At 39.6% G+C, this 27,028-nt stretch overlaps 1 protein-coding gene across 2 annotated transcripts in view; it reads right to left on the bottom strand.

The window, feature by feature from the left end:
- The window catches only part of FRAS1 (Fraser extracellular matrix complex subunit 1), a 445,491-nt gene that overhangs the window by 148,460 nt on the left and 270,003 nt on the right, over positions 1 to 27,028 (bottom strand). For both annotated transcript variants that reach the window (XM_054687966.1, XM_037530712.2), the window contains exons 21-26: positions 13,949 to 14,101; positions 13,570 to 13,716; positions 7,247 to 7,393; positions 4,591 to 4,731; positions 3,574 to 3,714; positions 1,958 to 2,098 (exon numbers count right to left, since the gene is read on the bottom strand). In XM_054687966.1, the coding sequence (XP_054543941.1) occupies positions 1,958 to 2,098; positions 3,574 to 3,714; positions 4,591 to 4,731; positions 7,247 to 7,393; positions 13,570 to 13,716; positions 13,949 to 14,101 (870 nt within the window). The remainder of the gene's footprint in view (positions 1 to 1,957; positions 2,099 to 3,573; positions 3,715 to 4,590; positions 4,732 to 7,246; positions 7,394 to 13,569; positions 13,717 to 13,948; positions 14,102 to 27,028) is intronic.

Genomic DNA, 27,028 nt, shown 5'->3' with positions numbered 1-27,028 from the left:
CTATATGTGAACTATATAAACAACAACAACAACAATAATAATAATAAAGAATCAACGAGGGATCTTTTAGAACAATACTGAAACTTGGGTTCTATCACTCAGATTCCCAGAGATTCGGACTTAGATGTTTGGGGTAGGTCTCTGTGATTTTATAAGCTCCTCTGGTAATCCTAAAAAGCCAGCAGGTTTGAGAACCACAGTCCTTTCCTAACACAGGTCAGAACTGACTATCAGACCCACCAAGGGCAGGAAAAGGGTGAGTAACTATACCATTTTCTAAAAAAGTATCAGTGATTTAATGAAGTAAGATATCAGAATTCATGTGAAACATATACACTATTTTAAATTTTTACAATCTCTGTCCATAGGAAACATCTAATTGATGATGTGGAATTGATCCTGTCCCCTGCAAGTTGTTTGCCTGGACTTTAATTCTTTAGTTGATAGTGTTTCCTACTACAAAGTAAATCAGACAGGACAGTTTGGAAATGGCAAGTTTAGGGAAACAACTTCTACTGTAAGATTAAGCTAATGAAATTGGAATTCATTTTAGCCAGTTAACTTGTATTTCTTCCAAAGAGGAATAATGTAACTCTCAATTAGTTGGTGTATCTTGAAGGATCCCAATAAAATAAGCTAAAGATATTTTTCCCATGGGAAGCCTTAATATCTTTAGAGGTTGGACAGTTAGAAAATACGACTGACTGCAGGTGTTAAAACATGCCTCATGTTACTGATGAAGGACCCTCAAAGCCAAGAGATGTTTAGCTATAACTCCTAAGTTTCATTAACCTATAAACCTTTGGAATTTAAAATTAAGATTGAATTTAAATTAGCTTATCTTTGTTGTTTAAGGTGAATCATCTATCCATGTCTTTTTTTTAAAGATTTATTTATTATACAAGAACTGGGGTACAGGTCAGATGTGTGGGAGGGTGAGAAGACTCACCAGAGACAGAGTGGGGAACAGAACAGGCAGACTGATGAAATACACTGCTGAGGAGAGTAGCAGGTGAGATAGGAAAGGTCTGCTGCAACCTGTGGGACCCTCACCGGCCAGCCAGGATCAAACCTGCGCTACAGAGGCTGCGGACAGCTTCACAGCATGGCGCTCAACCGCCTGCACCACCAGGGGAGGCCCTATTCATGTCTTGAACAAGGGTAGATCCAATAGATGGGTGTTACTTTCATCTCAGTGGCACACAGTGTGGCTTAAAATCCGTTCACTGCAAACGCATAAATGCAACTGGGCAGACTCATTATTAGGTTTCATTATTTAGTTATAGTTTATATCCAATGTGTACACAGTGTGCACACCATTGCACCCCAGCATAATTAGCTGTATGAGTTTATATAAATATGACACATTTTATCTGTAAGTATGTATGTTATTTTCTACAAAGTGGCTATAGATCAGAACCAATTTTTTTTTAAGATTCTTTTTATTTATTTATTCATACAAGAACTGGGATGTAGGCCAGAGGTATGGGGAGTGGAAGGATTTGCCATAGACAGAGTAGGGAGCAGAACAGCCAACTCTACTGAAATACACTGTTGAGGGGAGCAGCGGACAAAACAGGAGCGGTCTGCTATACCATGTGGGTCAGCTCCTGGCCAGGGATTGAACTCCTGGTGCAGTGTCTGGCAATAGCTTGATAACGCTCAGACTTATCCTTGTGCCATCAGGGAGGCCCAGATCAGAAACAACTTTTATGTCAAATTACTGAACTGATAATTGTGATTTTTAAAACACAGATTACTGCTTTATTCCTTCCAAAGATGTTTTCCCAGTTTTCCAAGTTCTATAAATGATCTCTTATTCCATAGCAGCACAGAGGTTTTCCTAAATGGAAGGTCTGCATTTTGTATCAAACGAGGCAATTGTATCTGCAAACTCAGCAATCACATAGAGAAATTACAAGCAGATTCACTAGACCATCAGAGGGGAAGCACTTACCAGCACATGTTTCATTTGCGGAATGGACAGAGAAGCCAGGAACACAGTTGGAAACACAAAGGCCACTTTTCAGATAGAATCCATGGGCACAGAGGTGACACCGTTCCCCACGGCTGCACTGCAAGCATCCTTGAGGGCACGCTGCCAAAGAGAGGATACACAAAGCAAGTCACAGGATAGGCACAGGCACTGGAGAGGTCACCATTGGTAGAGAAGTGAAGAGCGAGATGGCTCTCAATTGTAGCAAAACAATTCCAACAACTTCTTATAAATTTTTATAGGGGGCTGATATACCTCTGAAATCAAAATAGAGAGGCACACTCTTGCTTTATACTCTGTGTTCTGAAAATGCTGCATGCAAATGGATTGTTTAAAAATTTAACTATATTGACTTGTAAGAGAGTTTACAAGGTTAAGGGAATAGTCCCTTTCTGGGTATTGGTTACCATTTCCTTCTCTACCATGTACCCGCTGTTGACCTTGGACAAGTTTCTTCAATAATCTGCTGCAATTTTCTTGTCTGAAAAATGGAGCTAGTAATAGCACCTAATGCAAATGATCACTGGAATGATTACATGTGTGATAATGTGAAGTAACTGGAAGAGTGCCTGGCACACAAAAGGACTCACCTGCACTGTTACTACCATTGCCACTTATATGTTATTGTTTATTGTCATGATTATCATTATTTTACATATATGAGGGGAGGAACATGCTATATAAAGAAGAACAGGCTTTATTTCTTTGGATCAATTTAATAGTCCACAAAGTGTGTGTTTACCACCCAGTATTTCTGCTTCCTTAGTTACAGTTTTATTATAGAGAGGGGGCACCATTCAGTTTAAGGCCGGGGATCAGAAAACTTGGGCTTAATATCTCATTTTATGTTGTTAATGCCTTAAGCCTCTCTCCTTTTCCCCACTTGTAAATAGGATTCATAGTGTCTACCATATTTTACCAAGTCAATGTGAATATTAAGTGGATAATACAGATGAAGGAAATTGAATAAAATATAAAATTCTGTGCCTGGATCATGTGAGAGCATTAGTATTAAGTGTCAGATATTCTTTAAAGTGGGGCACATGGCACCAAATTTTGGTAGAAATGATGAGAATAAACTAAGGGAACTCTCACGAATAACTCAAAGGACAAGGTGATGAAAGCTTTGGGTTTAACTTTAGTTTAATAATGATATTTACTGTGTCTCACTGAATTGTCTCCAAATAAGCTACTCTTCAAGGATATTGTGTCGATATGAGGGGTCACCAGTGATTTAGTCTACACACTGAAAATTCTTTGTCTATATCAATAGGACTGACCTACTCATAATGAACACCTCACCTTAGTTCAATATAAGCTTTACATTCCATAAAATATTGACTTTGTTTCCATAAAGAACTGTAGGGACAATATTGATTTGTGCAAGAGAATTATTGGCCTGCACACCTATATTCTATTTAACTAGCAATTGGCGATGTGCATGGGAAACCATCAGTTACTTGAGCCAAGTTCTCTGAGTTTTCATTCTGTTCCTAATCACTTAACAATTGGTACCCCTGACACACTTGCTGCCTTCACTTATTTCCCCAGAAAATCCGGCACAATCACCAAGTTACCTGTGCATTTGTGATTTGTATGATCAGCAAAGTACCCCTTCCCACATTCCTGGACACACTGGGCTTCCAAGAGAAGAAATGGCTCATCACAGCGGGTACACTCATGGGGACCTTGGCACTGGAGACAGTGGTTGCCACAACCTAAAAGACAAAAGTCAAGAGGATCATGTATGGCATTCCAAGGGGCTCCTAGCCTGCAGTGAGGCAATATTACTTGCCAACATTAGTGTGCAGGGCAAAGCAGTAAAGTAGCAGGCACAGAGCCAGGCTTCTTGTATAACTACTGTTATGCTTGGGTGACTGCAGACCTGACCTCAAGGACTTTGGGGTTACTTACTTGACCTCTGGGAGCCTCTATTCTTTTCTATAAAATAGGAGTAGACTTACTGTCCCACCCAGCTCCCTGGGTAAAGATCAAGCTAAATAATGGAAAATACTATGCAAACTATAAATTGACAGATATTAGACATTGTTATTCTTCTGTTATTCTTATTGTTAATAGCCAGGGCTTAGCTCTCCGCAGTGTTTCCCTGAGTGTAGTCTTTTATGACAACCAGGAATGTGATCTGAGCACTCTGGTATTTCAGGATCTTAATATTTTGTGTTGTTAAACTGAGGCAGAGGGGCACTGGGCCAGTGAAAGATGATGAGGAGATATACGGGGGTATGGAGGGTGATGAGAAGTAGACGGTGGAATAACAGTGTCTTTCTATGCAGAAAGGTCATGATTCATAGACCTCCCCATCTGGAGGACAAGTCTGTCCAATTCCAAAAGCAATGGTCAGAACATACTTGTTTAGTTGACCATATATCCCCCAAGATTCCCATACTGACTTTAAATTTTAACAAATGTTGTATTTGGGCAGGAGAGAAGGAAAGGAGGTGATTATTATAACACAGAAACCAGAAATTGGATTAAAAAAACAGAAGGGAAACTAGCCATAGACTCCCTCTCAGAGCAGTAAAAATCAGAGGAGGAAGAAGTTGGGATGGGTGTGGAGCAGGAGTCCCACTTACTCTTGCAGACCCCTGAGTCCCGGTAAAATGCTGATGAGCACTGCTCCACGCAGGCCCCGCCCTGGAGGACGTAGCCATCCATGCACTGCAGGCAGTCTGACTTCAGAGGCCCACTGCATGCGCTGCAGCTCCAGTCGCACTCTAGGAAGAAAGTCCAATGAGATCAGCTTCCTTTCTGATCACCCTCAGTGCCAGCAGCTAATTTATGAGGACACTGTCTGCCACTACAAGGGGTAATATGAGGACAACAGGAGAGATGTCAGATAAGTGAGCCCTAACCAGGCTCGGCTTGTAGCAACTTGAATGCTTCTCTGGGTTCAGTGTTTGATAATTATGTTAGACACGGACACATAAGATACACTCCATGCTTGCACAGAGCCTGCTTGTCAAAAGCGGGGCTGCTGAGGAGCCAGATCAACTTCATCTAATTCCATGAGCTTCAGTGTTTTTATTTCTGTGCTACGGCATCTTCATGTAAACCCTAGTATAAAGAGTAGTCCAATTTGCCTCTGCAAACCTAATCCAGACCTCCTTCAATGTCCATGGGTAAAGGATGTCGGGCCACACCTAAGAAGGTTGACTGTGACCACTGACCATAGCTGCGCAGCGCTACCTCTCAGAAATAGGTGTTGACCAACACAACAGAAAAAAACAACCATGTTAAGATTTAATACAACATAAAGTAACTATCTAGAAAAGAAGTTTTATTGAAATAACAGCAGATCTCATTGAGAGCAGAACTCTCTCACATGTTCACTTGCTCAACATGTATCTATAAGATGCACAGCCCAGAATGGGGCTAGTAAGTGTTAGCTGCAGACCTAACCTCAAGGACTTTATGGTCTAGTGGGTTCCACTCTTGGATGTGCACCCAAATAATCCAAGGGAGTTGTTAGAAATACAGACTATGAGGATCTACATCAGAACTCTGGAGTCAGGCACAGGGACTGGGACACCAGAAAATGTGCTGTTACTATGATGACTATGGCTGTGTTTGTTGCTATTGTTTTTCATGGCCCAGGTCCTGACACAGTTGGAAAACTCATGTTTGAGAATGAAAATTCTAGCGGGTAAGCAAGTCATGGAAATGGGACAGCCAGTGAGTTTCCATTCTTGGATTTCCTGGCTTCATCACTTTCTATCTGCATATTTCACATAACTTCCATAAACGTTTTGAGTCTTAGTTTCCTTATCTGTTAAACAGGGAGAAGAATACCACCTATTCCATAAGGCTACTGTGAAAATTAAATGAAATAATGAATTTAAGAACTTAGCACAATGCCTGGCACATAGTAGCAGCTTAATAAATGTTTGCTGCCACATTGCTTTTTTTGAGAACAAATCTCCATGCAGTACTGCCTTATCCCCTGCCCCCCTCACTGAGAAGCTGGGGAACCCTTTTATTACTCGCCTTTCTCTGTTTCTTGATGCAGTATTTCTAAGTCCCAGAGAAGCAGGTAAATGTGCAAGACAGTACACATGTTTCAAGAAGATTTATAAAGTTAATCTCACTCATTTATTTCGCTGAATCAGTCCTGAGGGAGAATGACTAACACAGAACCTTGAAAATTGCCAGCATAGTTATGAAATCATTTACAACAGGGAGGACTTGCAATAATCTTGTTTTTCACTGCAAACTGACAACCATTGGTTAGAAGGGAAAAAATAGAAAAGTTTCTGTGGTCTTGAACACAGCAGACCACCTAAGTTGACAAAGCCAGCAGAATTTCTTGGAATGGAAAGTGCGCGATTTTGCAAAGCCTTAAAGCATTTCAAGTTTACTTGACAGAGGCTTGACCTTCATATCTGAGCCCTAGCTCCTCTGGCAGAACAAGCATGGGATGGAGGAATGGAGAAGGGATATGGAACAGAAGTGGGGAAAACCTGCTCTTTCACTTTCTTTTCCCCAGGAGCACTGCCTTTCAAGAGCACATGCCCCCAAGAACCCCAACCACCAAAGAACAAGGGAAAAGGTACTTGGTTTTGACATTACTGCCTATAACCTCCTTGCAGACAGGGTCTATGTCTTCACTCAGTTAAGTATGTTCAGCAGAGAAGACAAATCAGACACAACTCCTGTTTTCATTAAGCCCAGCATCTAGCAATCTCAAATTGTAAATGCAATTGCCTTCAGGGCTCAGAAAGGTAATGAGAATCTTTTAAATAGGTTCATGTAGTAAAGTAGGGACTGGCGGGGGCTGCAGCAATAGAAGAGATTTGCTCAGACAACAGCCACTCATCTCCACCCTACTGCTGCATTGTGGGATTTAAATCCAATATTGCCAGATTTGCTCAAAAGAAACTAAAAATCTCCATTTTTATTTGTAAGGTTTTTTTTTTTAATTTTTAAAAGACAAATATTTAACAGTTTAGCGCACTGGAATATTTAGGTGGGTCAAGAACATTTAGGGCCAAATAGAAATAGAAGGGGTTCCAGTATGTCATCCTTAGTCTAGTTATAATACCTTGCATAGGGTCTTGCACAAAGTAGGTACTCAAAAATATTTGCTTAATAAATATATTAATGAATTAATATATACATATATACATAGTGTCTGGTTATACATAATTTCCGCTATTTTCTCAGTGTGGACAACCAGAGGAAAGGGGCATAGCCCAGTGAAAGAAATGCTATACAATTCAGGAAGAGCTTTACCTTTGCATGTGTTGGTGGAGAAGTCAAGATAGTATTGTGGGGCGCAGCTCTCATACTGACATTCTCCAAAGAGCAGGACCTTGTTTGGATCTCGGCAGGAGGTACAGCTGGCCTGTGAATCACAGCTTCTACACTGTGCATTGCATGCTGAGCAGATAGGAAAAGAAAATGACCAGATGATTACAATTGCAAATACTGACGCACTGATCAAACCTAGACAGATGCTGCAAAGGAACAAAGCCCTGATCCAACCTGTAGTTTATTGATGGCTCATAAACCTCCCCTATGATGAACAAAAATAGAAAAGGTTAGTCTTATTTTCCAAAATAAAAAGGGTAATCATATTTTCCAGAAAAGATAAATTATAGCTGAAAAACAGAAACCCCACATCCAAACTACCCTGTGATTCAGCAACAGAATTTATATGTACTCCAAGATCTCTAGAATAAGTCTACAATTATATTTAAATTTATTTTTAAGGAAGCAAGATCTTTATTTAGTTCATTGTGTAGATTCAGATTTTTATGGAATGCAAAGATTATGATTAGGCATCAACTTCATTGTGGAGCCCAGGAAATCCCATATTTTAAGACACAAAGGACTTAAAGGTGAACTGCTAAGTGATCTGTCCAGCTGTAGTTCTTAGGAGGCACTTAACTCAGGCTTTCAGGGATGATCCCCAGATGTGATTACGCTTCTCTAATCTGACAACTGTTATTTCTCCATCCACTCAGTTGTTAAACCTTGGAGTCCATCTTGACACCACTCTCTGTCTCTTAATCAAATCACTCATGAGATCCTATTTATTCAAAGTCTCTTATATCATTCCCAGAACTTTTTGCTTTTTCCATATCCACAAATGCCAGCATATCAATCTGTCATCATCTCTGCTGGACTACTATCCTAGTTCCCGACCTGATTCCCCAGATCCAGTGTGGCCTCCCTGCATTCTTCTTCCCATGTATCCACCCAAGTAATTTTTAAAATTTATATTGCTCAGGTTTAAAAGGACACTTTCACCTACGAACTTGTATCTTCCTTCAATCCTGGAAAATTTCCAGCCATCACCTTTGCAGCTACAGCTTCTCCATCATTCCCTCCATAATTTCTACCTAGAAATTTTAATATACTTATTCAAAATATCTCAATATAATCTCTAAGTCTCTTGACAAACTCTTACTCATTCTTTAAGAGGATCTTCCTTTAGGGGAACCGAGTAAGGGATCATTCTTCAAAAGGAGAGAGGGAAAGGAATTAAAACGGGGCAGGAATAGTACAAAGGACTATGGCGATGGTGCACGGGTGAATTGGTGGTGGGAATTTTTTCCACCTGAGAGGAAAAAGCATACATTATACAAAAATGATGTAAAATATAATGATGTATTCACAATGATGTAAAATATAATTAATGTTTTTAAAAAAAGGATCTTCTTTTGCTCTCTAGTCTGGAGCAGTCTCCCAGTTACAATTCTTCTAACTCTCTACACATACCTTTCATGCCAAACACAAGGATTTTTATCTAGGTGGTTATTTAACATCTGTATCTTTTAAGCTATGAGCTTCCTGAAAGTAAAGAATCAGGTTTGTTTTGTTCTTTGCAGTAGTCTCCAGCACCTCGCTGGTTATTTATCAAATTATAGGTGTTCAATAAGCATTAATCATAAATGAAAGAAACCAGATGCTGCAATTATATATACTCAAATGCTAGCATCTCTGTTCAACTCTGAAATCTTCTTTAAGTGTGTGTCAGAGGAAAAGTCTAGAGAGAGATCATGTGAGTTTTAGATCTATGGGCTATCAAAGCATGAGCACAGTATAGGAAAACTTCTTCCCTGTAAAAGAAAAAGTTTTCCTGATTCACCTACAAGGAAAACCATTGGTATAAATATTCACTAGATTATGTAGATTAGTAATTAAATATTCCAGGAAAATCCTAGATTGGATTTTCAAACAGAGAATTTGGAAATAATTAGAAAAGAAATTTTAATTGTTGGAAATTTATATGAGACTAAATTTTTATTCTTTTTGGATCAGGATTTGTACACATGGTGCATCTTAATTTTGGGAATGTGCTTGACAAAGATCCTAAGGGTAGAGTTGAGAATTCAAAATGAGGTAGGGCCTCGTTGTAGATGGCTTTAAAGATGACTGAAATGTTTCTCAAAAGTGACAACTAAATCTTTGAAATTGTTTAAAACATTGTCTTTGATAGAGTATTATGATCAAATCTTAATTGTTTACTTTATCAATATTTTATTAATGGCTTTAATGAAAACAACAGATCATGATAATAATATTTAAATATGCCACATTCTCTTTGAAAACGCACATAATTAAGTTTCACCAGCTGGAAGAACAATCCAAACTTACTTTAGCAAATTGAAGTAATAAACTTAAAGTAATTAGATGAAATAAGCAAACTATAAGTAAACTGCTTTTATATTCTATAATTCAATGTACAGATAGAGCATATGGAAGACCGATTTAGACAGCAGTTCCCACAAAAAGTGATTTAAGCTTTTCAGTTGATTAAAAGTTTACTATAAGTGTGATATGGACCCTAAAGGAGCTAACATAATCTTAAGCTAAAGAACCCTATTGTAGTATAAGTGTCAGCTGACCCACTTGCTGACATGGAGTTGCAGAAAACTAGATCCAAGTGTCAATTCCTCAGGCTGGAGTGAGAGCTGACAGTTTCTTGTAGTTAACTTCTTCAAGTTTCTGTCTACCCTCCAGTCCTTGAGTCCTTCTAAGTAGCTTTTCAGTCTCCTTTGTTACTTCCATATATAACTCAGTCTTCTTTCACTGACTTTCAAAAGAAGTAGATTCATATTGAATATTTTGAAACTATAGAAGACTTTTGGGAGGGACACAGTCATGCCTCACTGAGGAACAGGATGCTCCCACAATGTCTATTTGAACCCTTATTCCTCTTTCATCTAACCTCATCCCAATCCAAGGGAATCCACAAATGATCTGGTCTCACTCAGAGCAGTTCTGCACAAACCAATACATCCATCTCCAGAGGAATCTGAATAAGGAGCAGTTTCTCCACCTTAAGATATTAAAAGTACACAGGGTAGTGGTCCTCTTATAGTCGTGCTGGTGTGACCGCATCTGGAAAGGCATGTGTAGTTCTGAGGTCAGTGACCCCATAGAAAATGCCAAAAGGGACAGTGAAGAAGGTGGGGAGTGGATGAGAAACCAGAAAAGGAAGCAGGGATGTGCTAAGCCATTCTTTAAGAGGGTCTTCATGGTTAATAAATTCCATCCTCCCTCTTAAACAGGCTTGTTTTCTACAGCAGCCCTGAGACATGGTCACCTAACTCTGCTTAAATACTCTATTAACTCCAGTTCTGCCTGGAGGTGAGAAATTTGAGTGGGAAATGACAGTTAATTTCAAACTTTGAAGGCAGTCATGAGAATGAGGAAGATTTGTTCTGTATTGCTCCAGAGGAAATTCTGGTGTCAGTGAGAAAGAACTGTTAAACAACCACACCACTTATTGCCCCGCAACAATGGAACTGGCCTTCTTCCTCATCTGTAGAAGTCTGTGAGTGAGAGCAAGAAAGAGCCTCTGAGGCCTCCCCTGGTGGCACAGGCAGTTGAGCACTGCGCTGTGAAGCTGTCCGCGGCCTCTGCACCACCAGTTCGATCCCGGCTGGCCAGCGAGGATCCAACATGGCGTGGCAGACCTCTTCTGTCGCGCCTGCTGCTCCCCTCAGCAGTGTATTTCTTCAGTCTGGCTGTTCTGTTTCCCACTTTGTCTCTGGTGAATCCTCTCACCCTCCCGCAGATCTGGCCTGTACCCTGGTTCTTGTTTAAATAAATAAATAAATAAATAAATCTAAAAAAAAAGAAAAAGAAAGAAAGAGCCTCTGCACTGGGTACAAGACTGGCTTGGGTAGCCTGGGGTTCTCTCCTAATCTGAAGCACGATGAGTTCAAGAACCTCATTTATCATCTCTTATTTTAAAGTTCCTGCCTCAAGCGGTCATCCTTAAATTTTAGATTTCAGTTTATAATTTCTAAAGGTTTCTGTAACTATAATCTAGACTCTTCAGCTCTTTCTTCTATATTATAGTGATTATGCCTCCCTTTAATACTGATTATAATTCCTTAAATCTCCTTTGCTGCACAATTTCTAAAACTGTCAGCTGTAATTGACTATAATGATGAGCATTTGAAAGGGGCAGTGTTGACTTTTTTATATATACTAGAAAGTCAAATATTCCAATTTAGAGACACACATTAGCCAAAATTGGAAAGAATGAAAATTAAGCTTTAGGAAAGGACTAAAGTTAAAGGATTTTTTCCCCTTTATGTGTCATGGTTTTATTTATTTATTTACTTTTAAATTTTTATTCTATATATTTTTACATCATTCTTTGAATTTTTGTACAATGTATGCTTTCTCATCTTGGTTATAAAGGAGTCTTAAGTCCACTGACATAGTCTATAAAATCCTATTTACATGGTAGCAGAGGAAATGCATTTGAGCAGAGATCACCATTCACCAATGCAAAATCTTCCAGAAGAGAAATATTTCAATGCAATGTATTTTTGTCACCTATACTCCATATAAAAGATTCTATTTTTTTCTTTTGAACTTTTATTTCTGTGATTCCACTTCTGTGAAGAGCCTAATAAATCTAAGTCACTATTTCTCTACCAATATTCTCTTGCTCTTGAATAGAACATGCAAGTATTTCATTTGTGTCTCTTGTGTTATAGAATCTACAGATTCTGGCAGACAGTTGATATATACCAAGCAAAGTTTTTATTGCAAAAGCATAGAAATCTTTTCATTGGTTAAAAAGTATTTTTATCTCTGGTATTTCAACAGATGATGCAAAACAGTAAGTTCAATATAACTTCATTTCAAATGCAAATCCTTGCAGGCGTCTCAATAAACTAACAGTAATATCTTTCTATCTATAAAATTGAATTGTCTTTTTCTGCTTGATTTGCTTCTCATTCCAGATGATGATAACAATAGCTAATCTATACTGAAAGCTTACTCTCAGCTAGGGTCTGTGCTTCATGCAATAACATTAGATGTTGGTACTACTATAATGTCCCTTTACCAAAAATAAAAATGAGTCCTAGAAGTTAATTTATTTGTTTAAGGTCATAAAGCTAGTAAGTGGGATTAGAATTTTAGTCAGCAGACTACAGAGACCACCTCCTAACTACTCCTCAATAGTTCCTTTAACATGGTACTTCTTGGGACACAGAATTGAAATACCAGCACTGTATTTGTTAGCTGTCACTTTCAAAAGGAGACAGTGTAATACACTGGGTTTTTGTTTGTTTGTTTTTTGCAAATGACATGTTAGTTACCAAAGTAAGCCGCCTCAGCCTATCTCAAAATGTTCCTTCATCTGTGAAGGATTTCTTGCTTTTGCACTCACATTTGCCCTTTCCCTAATTTATCGAACTTCTTTGTTTGTGCATAACTGGGGTAATTACTCATATTTTGACTTATTTGAGAAGTAAGACATCTTTACAAGTGACTTTCATGGGAGACAAAATAACTACTGTTTGGGCAGAAACTGAAAGCTTTATAGCATTTCAAGCCTTGCACATTGTCAATATACAACAAACACATGTCAAAAACAAATTAAATCCAGAGAATTAGGTCACTGATTGTGTACCAGAATAAATTCTACTCTCTGCTCAGGATCTTGGAATTGAATTGTTGAGAGAAACCAAAAAAGTGAAACAGGCTAATACTTTAATTTTCAAGTTAGACAACTAGAGAACGGAGAGGTTAAAAGACTGGCCTAAGGTCACACAGCTGGTACTTATGGAGGGGATTCCCACCCCAGCCCTTCCAAATAGGCTAATATCGGAATTATAATCTCTTATGGCTTCCATATGCCTTTGCAGATTAAATTTCTTCCTTTGGGGCCTTCCCTGGTGGTGCAGTGGTTCAGCACTGGGCTGCGAAGCTGCCCGTGGCCTCTGCAGTGCCGGTTCGATCCCGGCCCCAGGCGAGGGTCCCACACGGCGCGACAGACCTCTCCTGCTGCCCGCTGTTCCCCTCAGCAGTGTATTTCATCAGTCTGCCTGTTCTGTTGCCGCTCTGGCTCTGGTGAATCCTCTCACCCTCCCGTGCTTCTGACTGTACCCAGTGCTTGTATAAATAAATAAATAAATAAATAAATAAATAAATAAATAAATAAATAAATCTTAAAAAAAAAAAAATTCTTCCTTTTATAAAAATAAAGGCCACCAGTGAGACTAAGGAAACAGAAACTTCACTTTCCTTTGATCACCCCAGAAGAGCATGAAAGAGAAAGTTTATGTTTAAAAACCTACGCTGACAAGCCCGGTTGTCATCAAGATAATGCCCTGGGAAGCAGGTGGTACTGCAGGTGCCAAGGTGGGTCAGAACAAGGTCGGAGTCACACGAGGAACAGGAGAAGGGTCCTCTGTCCTGGCAGGTTCGGCAGGAGGAGTGACATTCTACAGGGGGAAAAACATACACAAAGAGAAACTATGAAGCCAAACTCCTTCCAAACCCATATCCCAAGAGCCAGTAATTAAAGCCCCAACACTAAAAGCATGAGCTGCTCTGGTTTATTGTCCCACAGTGTGCTTTCTGCCTCCGTTCTCTTGGGAAGTTCAAGCCTTTTCTGCATCTGCCCCAAAGGGAAGCTCTTGAGCCCCATCAGCAACTCTGTCAGCACTTACTCACTTTTACAAGCTCCTCTCTCTGCATAGTACCCAGAAGGGCAAGTGGAAACACAATGGTCCCCCAGCAACAGGTAGCGGGCATTCTGGCACCTCAGGCAGATGCTCCTGGTGTGGTGGAGATCAGCCACACAGCGCTGGCACAGAGGATGGCAGTCTGGAGAGGGCAGAGAGCACAAGAAGGCATGGATGCTGAGAGCACCAAGTCTAATCACTACATCGAAGGGTAGAAGAGATTGCAATTACCACCACTGTGGCACAGATAGCTGGAGAGTAGCCCAAAGGCAGAATGTGTCAGTAAAGTAGAAGCTTGGGACCTGTGCAAATTGTGTGTTTGAGGTTTTTAGCAAATGGCAGGGCCCGGCACAGCAATTGAGTTTTTATCCCTTTGCAGTTGAATGACCTTCAAGTTCCAGGGCAGCATGTGATACATATTTGCCAGGAGTAGCAAGGACTGTCAGACTAACAGAAACAGTGTAATTGATGCTGCCAAACATTTCCTAAGAGCTCCCAGAGTTCAAGAACACAGTGCACCCCATTCTCACATATGTGGGCTTTCCAGAGTCCCTCTAGCAGTGTCCGCCATCCCTGTGGTAGGATCGGGGTTAATGGTTAATTGGGTTGAGTTGGTGTCAAATTTTGGTCTTTAACCAAAGGTAAAGTACTAAAGAAGGGTTGGGAGTTAAAAAGTCACTGTTATGACCCAATACCTAATTTACAGAAACGCAGTGGTACCCATTGTAATTATAGCTAGAAGACAAATTATCTGGTACAGTCAGCATTGTCTCTTGTTCTCACCCATTTAACAGGCATCCTTCAATTAAAGAACTTGATTGTGTTTAGCTCCCATTTGAGGTGAAATCCTCCTGTATTCTCTTTTTAGTGATAATTACACTCCAAGTTCCATTTGTCATCCCACATCCCAAAGGTGGGAGAAAATGCCCAAAAGTTGACTTAGCCACCCAAATGAAAAAGGAGTAAAGACCTAGGAAAAGAGCAACAAGAGATCTGGTGCTAGGGGCTTAATGTGTTCCCATGTAGGACTCAAAGCACTGTTGGAAGCACTGTTTCTGTGGTGCAGCTCATGGCCAGATAATTATTGTTTTGTCTCAAAGTCCTATGGATTGGACATTGTGATTTCTAGCAATATTTATTTAAACTAAAAAATTATTGCTGATGTAAGAGAATGCCCTTCCCCTGAAATCTATTAAAACAGGTCTTTTTCTCTAAATCCCCAGCGGTTAAACTCCTTCTTAGTTGTAGGTCATCTGAGACATGTCCCCTGACACAAAGCAGATTCAATCCCACACCCAGCACTCACACAGATGCTTAACAAGCAGCCCCAGGGTCTTTCTAGCCACGCTGGAAGTTGAAGAAGCATGTCCTCCTCAAATGTATTGACTTTTCTAGCAGCCCACAAACTAAGAGCCCCTGATCTTTCTCCAAAATTTGAGAATTTCATATTATTTTCAGACTTTTACTAATATTGAGGGGGGAAATGGATGGTCTAAGAGCCAAATTAATCCTTGTGCCAGCCCTTCAGTAAATTACAAAGGTGCTAATGACTGTTTGGAGAGAAATATGATGATGAGGTTACTTTCCCTTGATTTTGTTTTACGATTTCTACACAGTGTCAACCTTTTTATTCTTTTTTTCCTGTGCCCACCTCAGAATCCAAGAGCACAGTTCCTAGCTGTGTAGAAAGGAATTCAAGAAGCTTTGAAAGTTGTTGGAACAAATGGAGGAGACTGTTTTATGATTCCCTTGATGAGTGCATACATGTTAGGATTGACAACATTACCAACTCAAGGTTCCATTACATGAAAAGCCATGGCATCTTCCTCTTTAAAGCAAGCTCTTACAGAAAGTTCTGGGCTCAAGCATGCATCAACAAGACCTGCAGGTGTTCAGTGGTCTAAAAACTAGTTGCATCTGACTGAAGCTTTCTCTAGTATGCAATTAGAGAAATGAAAAAGAATAATCATCCTGGGGGATGCTTTGAAGAGAAAGTAAGCAGATCTCTGGAGTGTTTTGTGGCTACAATAAATAAATATTTATGGATTTGTCTAATCTTGGGGATCTCTAGAAGATGTTTAAATGAGGAGTGTAATGCATATTAATTGCTGCTGAGGAAGCTAGTGTTAGGTTATAGACAGTCCTTCCTAATTATAGGCAGCTTCTTCTAAACCCTTAATAATCTTCTCTAGTCACAGCTCCACCCTGACTGTCCATCCAACTCTGCCTATGTTATCTCATCTTCTACTTTCCTTAGCCCATAAGCATGAGACCTTTGATTCTTTCCAGTCTCCTCAAAATTTCTATATTTATCTCTTTTTATTTCCTTTCCTCCCCTCTCACAGTATGAAAGGGGCTATTTCCTCCACAATATTCTTGATCCAACTTTCAACTTGATTCCAACACTATTGCATGTTTTATCCAATCTCTCTTCATTTTCTTTGACCTCAACTTTCAAATATGCTCTGCATTTCCTATCCTCACCCAAAAGCTTTTCTCTACAGTTACCCCATTACTTCTCTTTCCTTCATCATCCAAGTTCCTTGCTTCCCTGACTCCTCACTGTAATCTCCCATTGTTCCTCCACAATTCTGCTGTGGTATTGTCTCTGGCTGCCAAATCTAATGGTCTCTTCTAATTCTTTATTTTACCTGAAATCTTTGCATTACAGTTAGGACCACCTCTCCTCCCTCATGCCCTGTCTCTTCTTTACATGCTTTTTCCTGGTACTGCTGTTGACCAGGTCCTCCTTCTTTGTTTCTAATTGCTTGACATTGTAGGGATTCCTTACACCCTCAGTTTCTTCTGTCCTTCTAACTGAGTCTCATTCTCTGGAGTTCTAAAGCAGACACGACTGTCTGCATCATATTTTTATTTACAGCTACCAGAAGGTGCAGGAGTTGCAGATTTCAAAATCTCTCATGGTCCATGCCTCTACCCATGGCTCCATTGACTTCTATTAAGTCAATAGAAGGTATTGGGTCACTTGCCAGATATATCACATTGTGTGATGGAGTAAGTACACAGAGGCAAAGGAAAATGTAATAAATAACACCTGAAAATATAAAACAACCATCTGCAGATTTCTTTAAAAAATAATCACGTTAACCCAAGTTAGTTTACAGTTTGAGCTCACACATAACTGTAACTACCCATATCTGGAAAGTTGGACTTGAACTCATTTTGTACACTGTCTATATTCAGACCAGGGATTATAAAGCCATATTGAACAACCCATCCTATGAACAGATTCATTCCCAAATGACAATCTGAACAGGTCTTGTGTTAATACATTCATGTAAACCTTCATTCCTAACTCTGGTATGTATAAGCCCAACAGAAGACCACTTAAACAAATTGCTCTGAAACCCCATTCTGAAGCCAATTTGAAGGTTGACTGCCTTTTTTTTTTTTTTAAAGATTTATTTATTTATTTATATAAGCACTGGGTATAGTCAGAAGCACGGGAGGGTAAGAGAATTCACCAGAGCCAAAGCGGGGAGCAGAACAGGCAGACTGACAAAGTACACTGCTGAGGGGAGCAGTGGGCACAGCAGGAGAGGTCTGCGCACCATGTGGGACCCTTGCCAGCTGGCCAGGGATCAAACAGCACTGCAGAGTATGTGGGCAGCTTCGCAGCCCAGTGCTCAACCGCTGCACCACCAGGGAGGCCCAAGGTTGACTGCCTTTTATTAAACCAAACAGAAAAGACAAATTCCTAAAACCTAAGAAACATCACTGTCTCGACATGCTTGAAGTCAAAGTCTCTTTGTAGGACAGAATTCCTTAGGAGAGCTTGAAATGAGTAATGATGTTCAGGCAAAGAAACCAGAAATCAGAGCAACAAGGGCTTGAGGATTATTACAGTGTGCTGACTTACAGTCAGAAAAGTGTCTTCCCCAGGGTAGACTACAGAACCCAGGCATGAAAGGTACAAGTGGCCTGTTCCACAGGGACCACCTGCAAACTGGCCATAGGCTCAAGTTCATGGGATCACTGTAATCTTTTATACGGGAAAGGGGCTGACTGGGGCTTAAACAAGGATCTGAAGGTTTTATTTTCTAACTCCAAAGTGAAGCATGAAGAAACCATGAAAAACATTTTTACAAAGTATATAGAAGCATAATAATCACAAAAATTTTAAAACAATTTTGGTTAATTTAGTTGGTGAAAACTGGTGTTACACTGTTGTTTGAATTTGTATTTCATTCACTCTAAGTGAGGTTGAGTGTGGAAAAAAAAACTTTCTTTTCTTCCAAACAATAAAAATGTTCAAATGTTCACTCACAGTGCTTTCAACATGGTAGGGAAAAATGACCTTGCATATATAATTAAAGTAGGAAATATGCATAACCAAACAATAATTAGAGCTAACAACCAGTAACGACTTTCTTCATTCACTGTTCCATCCTCCACCGGACCAGGAGACATGGGCTGTCATGTGCTCCCAGAGAACATTATCAGATAGATACCAAATTCAGAGTCTAGGACATTGATCAAAGATAGAAGGAAACAAAATTTGAATGTGCATTGGCTAATGGACCCAGGCCCTCCTCCACCAACACAACCCCTACACTCACATTTGCACCCCAGCCAGAAAATCCCCTCTAGCTGGAGAGGAAAAGAGAGACCATTTGCTTTACCCCTATTCTCCCTTTCCACAGAGCAGGTGTAAGGCAGCTCAGAAGAATATTCAAGAATTCCATAGTAGAATGGACTTGGACTGTGGATCTTGTCTTAAAGAGGGCTATCTCCAAATTGAGTCCCACGTCACAGGGCAATTGAGAGTAGTGGCAAAGTGGGATGAGCAACAAGAAAGCATATGGCAGACACTGTCAAGTTACTCTTGTGAGATTTTTATAAACATTTCTCAGAATGCCAGTGGGATAAATAGGGGGCCACAGAGGTCTACAACAGGGATGCCAACTGAGTCCAGGAGGCAGGGAAGGCTTCCTGGAGGAAGCTGAGAGTTAGCTACAAGGGGAGTAGGAATTAACCACAAGGAGAATACAACAGGGATGGGAGGCTTGGATGGTTGAGAGGGGAAAGTTGGATAAAAATCTATGAGTTGAACAAAACAGCATGTCTTCAAGGAACTGCAGAGTTCAATAAGGCTGGATCTTAAAAGCATGCAAAAGAACCACAGAAGACCTTGCTAAGCCAGATTTGGGATACCCTGTAAGTCACAGAAAGGAGTGTGCATTTTATTTCATAGGCATTTGGGAGTGGTATGTGTATGTGTGTGTGTGTGTGTGTGTACCTTTGTCAGCCTTAGTTTGTAGGAGCTATTATCACAAAGTTAAATGACAAATAGTTGTAATTGTTGTATAAAAGATAAGCAATGATGGAAGAAGATGTAAGAACCACAGCATAGAACCAACAATCCAAGAAAACTCTGACATACAGCAGCTGTCAACATCAACTCTACTGGCGAGGGGAATAGAATCTCTGCAGCAATCTCTCCTTCTGTCCAGTATGTGTGTAGAAGACCCTTCTTTGTTGATAACATCCCACTGCTGGATTGTGCTCAAGGGGCTCATGCAGGACTCTGTATATTAAGAACACTGGACAGAAGCACACGAATGCTATCATGGCCAGGAATGGAGATCCTGACTACTGTATAGAATGGAGAAAAACACACCAGCGGTTAGAGTTTCAGGTATGACCGAGAGACTTTTTAATAAATTGTCAGCTTCTAAAACTCCTTTGAAAATGAAAACAAAGTAGAACTTGGCCAAAATCAGTAGTACCTGGAAGGAAGCCCCTGCTTATATTTTGAAATAAAGAAAACAAATATTGGAGTAAAAATAGTAGGAAGTTGTGGGGAATTTAGAGGCCTAAGAAAGGTGGAGCTGGAGACCACCCACTGGTTTTCAGGCCAAGAGGAAAAGTGTGCTACTTGGCTGCATGGATGGCAATTTACAACTGCCTTGTCAGTACAATTTGAGATAATAAAGAGAGAAAAATCCCCATGGCCAGTCACATGTATTAATTACACAATCTAAACATAATTAGGAGGTGGTGTGAGTTCCATCACCACTCACCGCAGGAGGTGACCACGTGCCCCAGGGAATTGTAACAGTTCCTTCATGGACAATAAAATCCATGGACATATTTTCTAAGAACTAAGCTAATTTGGAGACAACTCTTGAATTCTCCTTGGTAGTTGGTAACCATCAGACAAGTTCTAATTCAGAATCCATACTAAAGGAGCACAACTGTCAGAAATTGCATCCTTAAAATGGCAATATCTTCAGAAGGGCTGACAAATGACAGAGTGAATTCCCTTACCACATTCCTCACCCCTGCTTCCCTCAAATTCTTTCCCATGGGTGATATTTGGAACAATTTCACAGGATACACTAGGGGAAGTTTATATTGTCACTGCTTAATTTGTACCAGGACTGCTGTTACTAAAACAGGGGAATTGAGTTTCCAACACACCAATCTAGCAGCCTTTTCAAGGAAGTAATATTCCATCCTAAGGCCCCATCTGTGCTGTAAGGCATTTGCATCTGACCTTCCTGTTTGTAATCAAAAAAGAAGGCTAACCTCAAGTATGTTTAAATGGTAAGTGTGTATCCATTAATTGCTTAAAAACACCTTGCTATCCTGGAGGCCATCTCCCAGAGTCCTCAGTAAGGAAATCTTATTTGTCATTATTTCATTACAGTGAAGTCTTTAAATATAAGATTCATTAAGGGTGACAAGAAAAGAAAAGAGACCCAGACACATTGATGTTTAGCCTGTCTCTTTTTCTGGTATATAATAAGCATGTGGTAGGGGGAGGGCAGATGGAATTCCAGTTGTTGGTGTGTGTGCTTGCTTGCTAACAAACCCAGTGAATTAGCACTTTAAACAAACAAATTAATGAACACATTACAAGGGAGCCTGGAAACGGAGTGTTAGCTGGAGCTGAAATAAATACATTTCTTGTTTTTAAGCAAGCAGAGGACTCCATTTGTTTTCTCAATATGCACAGCATGCCAGAATGTTAAAAAATTAAATAGATAAAAAATTAATATTTTGACTCAGCAGCTGCAAAATCCACTAATATGTCATCCTGCAGCTGTGAGGAAATTGCATGTGGTCATCACTATGTGATGCTTTCTTCAAATCACAAAGGCTCTGCCTTGAGGATCAGTGAGGATTAGCCACAATCATGATGGATGACAGCACAGGGCAGAGAAATGACTTATTTCACGTCTTTGGAGCAAAGTCAAAAAAGCTTGATGATATTAAAGTAAATGTGTACTGTCATATCAATGAATTTGGATGTTGATTTTATGGAGCAGTGACTCCTTAGCTGATAAATAATGACCTATAAAAACAAATTTAGACACACAGTGAGATTTTTAATAATGTGCTGTCAGTCAATTAGGTTCTTAATGCAACCATATTAAATGTGTTTGGAAGCAGTTAAAATAGTCAGTACTTGGAGATATTCCTCATCAGGCACAAAGAAATTATTTCATCCCAAACTCAGGATCCTTAAAGTGTGTCAAATATGAATTCTGATGGAATGTTTAAAATAGATGGGGCTCTACTTGTGAGTTAAGTAGAGGAACAATCCAGAAAGTAGCATGTGGATAGCAGAGGACAAAGAAGCATCCTTTCCTCACCTTTGGATGATTACTTTAGTCCTAGCTCTTATAAATAAGAGCTCTTATAAATCATTTATTCTTTTTGTCAAAGGCTTTGGATGAATACAGAAAACAGAAAGAAAAAAAAAGAAAACAAACAAAATCCCTCTTTTTAGTGTCTGGGGCAACTGTTTTAGCCTGAAAAAAAAAGAACGGAGAAAAAAAACAACTTTAACAATACTGACACCCTAACATTGTAGGACAGTGATTTTTACCCAGTGCTGACAAACTGACAAATGTCATGAGGAGACTATGGTAGGATCAAGACAGAGTCCAAAAAAAGAGGTGCGAGGCAGTGTCAATGTAAGAGCCAACCTCTCTCGTGGTTTGGTGCCAGTGCTTGCTGCCAACAGGGAGACAGACACCACCTTACCCATCTATAGCCATGCCTGTACCTGACCTACAATCAGTTTATGTTTTACTCTTGGTTTAGGGCCATATAAAAATCCCTCATTTCATTTAAAATCTGTCGAACGCAAGTTGGGTGTGAGGCACTATGGAAGTTACTGCAGGAGGCAGAGCATGGAGTCAGACACAGATCCTTGTCTTGAGATGCTGGCGACAAGGTATAAGGAGAAAGTCCACACCTAAAATGAAATAGGTGTCAGAGGACATACACCTCAGCAACAACTTTAAAGACTCATCACCCAAAGCAGTGATAGAGAAGGCAAAGACAAACAGCAAAAGAGACAGTACCCAAAACAAAGAGGAACCCCAATGACTGGGAGAAAATTTTTTCACACACACTAATTATAAAGGACTGATTACAAAAATCTACAAATAGCTGAAGAGACTCAACAAAAACAAAGTAAATAACCCAGTCAAAAAATGGGCACAAGAGCTAAAAAGGAACTTCTCCAAAGAGGAAATGCAAATGGCCAACAGGCATATGAAAAAATGTTCAACATCACTTGTAATCAGGGAAATGCAAATCAAAACTACCATGAGATACCATCTTACACCAGTGAGAATGGCACATATTAAAAAAACTAGCTACAACAAATGTTGGCTAGGATGTGGAGAAAAAAGAACTCTCCTGCACTGCTGGTGGGGGTGTAAAATGGTCCAACCACTATGGAGAGCTGTGTAGAGGTTCCTCAACCTGCTAAAGATGAGCTTCCATATGATCCAGCAATTCCACTCCTAGGTATTTACCCAAAGGACACAGAATCATTAATTCAAAAGGGCACCTGCACCCCTATGATAATAGCAGCACTATTTACAATAGCTAAGCTATGGAAACAACCCAAATGCCCAAAAATAGATGACTGGATCAAGAAGATGTGGTACATATGCACAATGGACTATTACTCAGCAATCATAAAAGATAAACTCATGCCATTTACAGCAACATGAATGGAGCTAGAAGGGATCATGCTCAGCAAAATAAGCCAGAAAGAAAAAGAAAAACACTGGATGGTCTCACTCATAGCAGGAATTTAGAAGACCTAACTAAGGGACCAGGGAAAAGACTAATTATAACAAAGTAAAAATCAAAATCAACTAGCAACTATAAACCAGAGACACACTATGAGGCCGGGAGGGATTAGGGTCAAAATTGGGGTGGGGTGGGGTGTGAATTGTGTTGGAAATAGAACCAAGATAAAAATGCATACATTGTGCAAAAATGAAAAATGATGTAAAAAATATATAAAATTTAAAAAATTAAAAAAAGAGAGCGATAGGGGCCTCCTTGGCAGCGCAGTGGGTTGAGCACAGCGCTGTGAAGCTGTCCACAGCCTCTGTAGCACCTGTTCAATTCCCGGCTGGCCAGAGAGAATCCCACATGGTGTACTAAACCTCTCTTGTTGTGCCCGCTGCTCCCCTCAGGAGTGTATTTCAGTCCATCTGCCTGTTCTGCTCCCGCCCTCTCTCTGGTGAATCCTCTCACTGTTCCATATCTCTGGCCTATACCCCAGCTCTTGTATAAAAATAAAAATAAATCTTAAAAAAAAAATAAAAGAGACAGGTGTCAGAGGAGGGACAGAAAACTTTCATTTTAATTTATCTATTTTTTAAATTAAAGTAACATTAGTTTACAACACTATATTTGATTCAGAGTTATAGGATCACACACTTCAGATATGTTACTGTACCACACCCAGAGAATATTTTATCAAAAAGGATACAAAGAGACTTGAACTTGTGTGTTTATTTGCAGATGGTGCCCAGCTAGATCATGCCAGTTAGGAGGGAAGACAATGCACACATGTATACAGGGAGGGGCAGAGTAGAGTGGAGAAGAGCATGCAGCATGACCAGGGCCTCAGCCATTCATACAGGAAGCAAGGGAGACTCATGCCTTAATAACAGGAAGAAGAATTTACACTTCATGTGGAGGCAATGGGAAGCATTTCTGTTTTGTGAACAAAAGTGGATCTTCCCTCTCTCAGGAAGGAGTAGGTTGAGCTTCAGTGGGAAAGAACATTTAGAAAAATACTGAAGCTATATGAGAAAGATGAGCTTGAGTTTCTCTGGATTAATGCAGAAAAGGTAATACATTCAAGAATCATTGCGAGGGTACAGCTTGCAAGAGGTGATAGAATGTGTGGATTAGGAGTAGGGAGGAAGCAGGTGTTTGAGTTAATCTAACTGAAAAATCAGTAGGGAGTGGACAAGAAAGTCAGGATAAGGGAAAAAAGGACCTGACTGTGTCTTGAAGAGGCAGATGGAGGGTTTCTTCTGGAATTTTTTTGAGTCTGTTTTCCCTGTGAATCAGATGTCCACCAAGTAAATGGAAAAGTGTGTCTGGAGGTTGTCATCATGTGTGCACTTGATACACAGTCTAAAGAGATAATAGAAATCAGAATTGGATAAGGGTGTAAAAACACTAAGGTCCTAGATGAAAAGGGTCTGGAGGAGGAGAGTAGAAAGGAGAAAGAGGGAAGGAGGAGGTAAAATGTATAACCAGAAGAGGCAATAGCTGACCAGAAAGAGTGGCCCATGAAGACAATGAGGCGGACAAACTCAGGGTCCCCGATGAAGAAGCTCCCTTAGCCAGGATGAGGGAGCTCCTCTCTCAAAGGAAGAACTGAAGAAATAGAGGTGTCTAGAAGAACAGAGACATTTGAAGAGAAAGCTGGGAGTTTGTTGTTGTTTTTACCATAATCTTCTAAATAAAAAAAAATAAGCAAGCTGTAGACTGATATAAATAAGATTTGAACTGACGGGAAAAGTGTGGAGAATGCCATGGTGGACAAGATGACAAAGCACCAAAAAGAGTTGTCAACATGATTGTTGAGTAGCTGAAAGAGCCTTATTGGAACTAGATCAGGTGAATAAGGTGGATGACACACTGGTTACACATGTCCCTTCTATAGTGGCATGACTTCAAAGCCCAGCTCTAATGCTTTGTAGCTGAGAAACGCTGGGGAAATTGGTTAATGTCAGCTATCTTAGACATTAACCAAAATGGACATGGTACTGATCACAGTATCAATTTCCCCAGGTTGTAGTTAGGGCTAAATAGGGCAATGCCTGTGAAGAGCAGCACACAGTAAGTACTCAATAATCATTAGTTATAATTCTTTAGTTGTAGTAGGCTCAATTATAACTAACATGTTATTGACTACCACACTTACATTTAAATTGCATTTATTTGTACTAAATTGCTTTCTTTTTTTTAAAGATTTATTTATTTATTCATACAAGAACTGGGGTACAGTCCAGAGGTGGTGGGGGGCGTTGAAAGGATTCACTAGAGACAGAGCAGGGAACAGAACAGGCAGATTGACTGAATACACTGCTGAGGGGAGCAGCGGGCGAGTCAGGAGAGGTCTGCTGAACCATATGGGTAGCTCCCTGGGTGGGGATCGAACTCGTGCTGCAGTAGCTGCGGATAGCTTCATAGCTTGCGTCTTAATCTCTTACGCCACCAGGGAGGCCCTCAATTGCTTTCTTACATGTGTTTAAGAAAAATCAGTATAGCCTTAATAGTTTTGGTATGTTTAGTACTGAAGAGGATAACCTATCATTTAAATTCAGCTGTGTTATTTTATTTCCTTTGCCTTTTTTTTCCCTTACTGAGGTGATACTGGTTTACACACTGCTTATGATTTAGGAGAATAGGATCACACCTCCACAGATGTATATAAACACACCCACCATCAAAACATCCATAGTCCTTTACCTGAGGTCATTGGTCCTCTCCCTAGCTGTTTTCTTTAAGTATAGACCCTCAGATCTTTCCCTGAAATTTAGGCCCTCGCCTGTAGTTCTTATGAAGACCAACAATTCCGACTACATTGGGAGCCCTGCCAAATAAAAAACTTATAAGTTAACATCTTTCTGTCTTTACTATGGAGGTAATATATTGTTCAGTAAAAGTTCACACAAAGGTGAAAATATTGTACAAGTTCTTTTTTTTTTAATTTAAGAAGGCCTCAGTTTAAGCATAGGTCACATTCTCTTTCCTTTTTTTTTTTTTTTTTTGGTCAGAAAGAAAAAGTTCAAAGAAAAGAAATGCCTTGAAATATTCAATCACCCTTCAGCAGACAGTGTGGTCTCTTAAATAAAACAGAAATTGAGAAAACAAGAAATAGACAATCACCGAAAGTTCCAGAGCGAGACTGGATATGCAATTCATAGTTCAACCAACAAGAGATAGGGTGACAAGACAAAATAAGAAAAGAAAGTGCATTGCAAAAAAAGAAGATAAGGAAAATAAAGAAGCAAGTCTTAAAAAAAAAAATAGAAGGCACAAGAAAATTGAAAAAATACAGAGATAGAAGAATAGGACCAGATGGAATGAGTGGGTACTGAAAAATAAGATAAGAACAACAAAAAAATGGGTCCCACTAAGAAGAAAGATCCCTGATATAATTACTATATGTTGCATTTGAAGGGAATTATGGTACATATTAGGATTCCAGACTCATTCATTCACCTAACATCTCTTGATCTCTATCTGTGGGCTAACTGAGCTCTCATTCCCACTTCTGCAGGAAGGTAGCTTGGGATGAAACAAATGAAAAGATAAGTGAGAAAATGTTTTGAAAAATATAAAATGCCATAAACACATTATTACTAGTAACATACATGAAAACAGACCTAATCCAGCCATAGCCTTGAAAGTCATATTTAAGCAACCACAGACTGAGTAATAAACCCTGTCCTGGTAGCTGCAACATTACAGGGAAATGACGTATCAACTTGAATTACACAAATATAATGGAACCTGCAATTTAAGCATTAAAAATGACAATTATGTGGATCTTTCCAATATTTGCCAAACATGGAAATACGTAAATTAAAGTTATATTTACAACAGCATTAAGATTTTATTTTTTATTTTTTTTAGTATTTTATTTTATATAATTCTTACATCATTTTTCATTTTTGCACAATGCATGCCTTTTCATTTTGGTTATATTCCCCATACAATTGTACCCTTCCTTATTTTGACCCTAATCCTTCCTCTCCCTGCC

This window comes from Talpa occidentalis, unplaced genomic scaffold (assembly GCF_014898055.3).
Source record: "Talpa occidentalis isolate TD23 unplaced genomic scaffold, MPIMG_talOcc4v2.1 talOcc4.6, whole genome shotgun sequence".
In the NCBI taxonomy this organism is placed as follows: Eukaryota; Metazoa; Chordata; class Mammalia; order Eulipotyphla; family Talpidae; genus Talpa; species Talpa occidentalis.
This window is presented reverse-complemented; position numbering and strand designations above follow the sequence as displayed.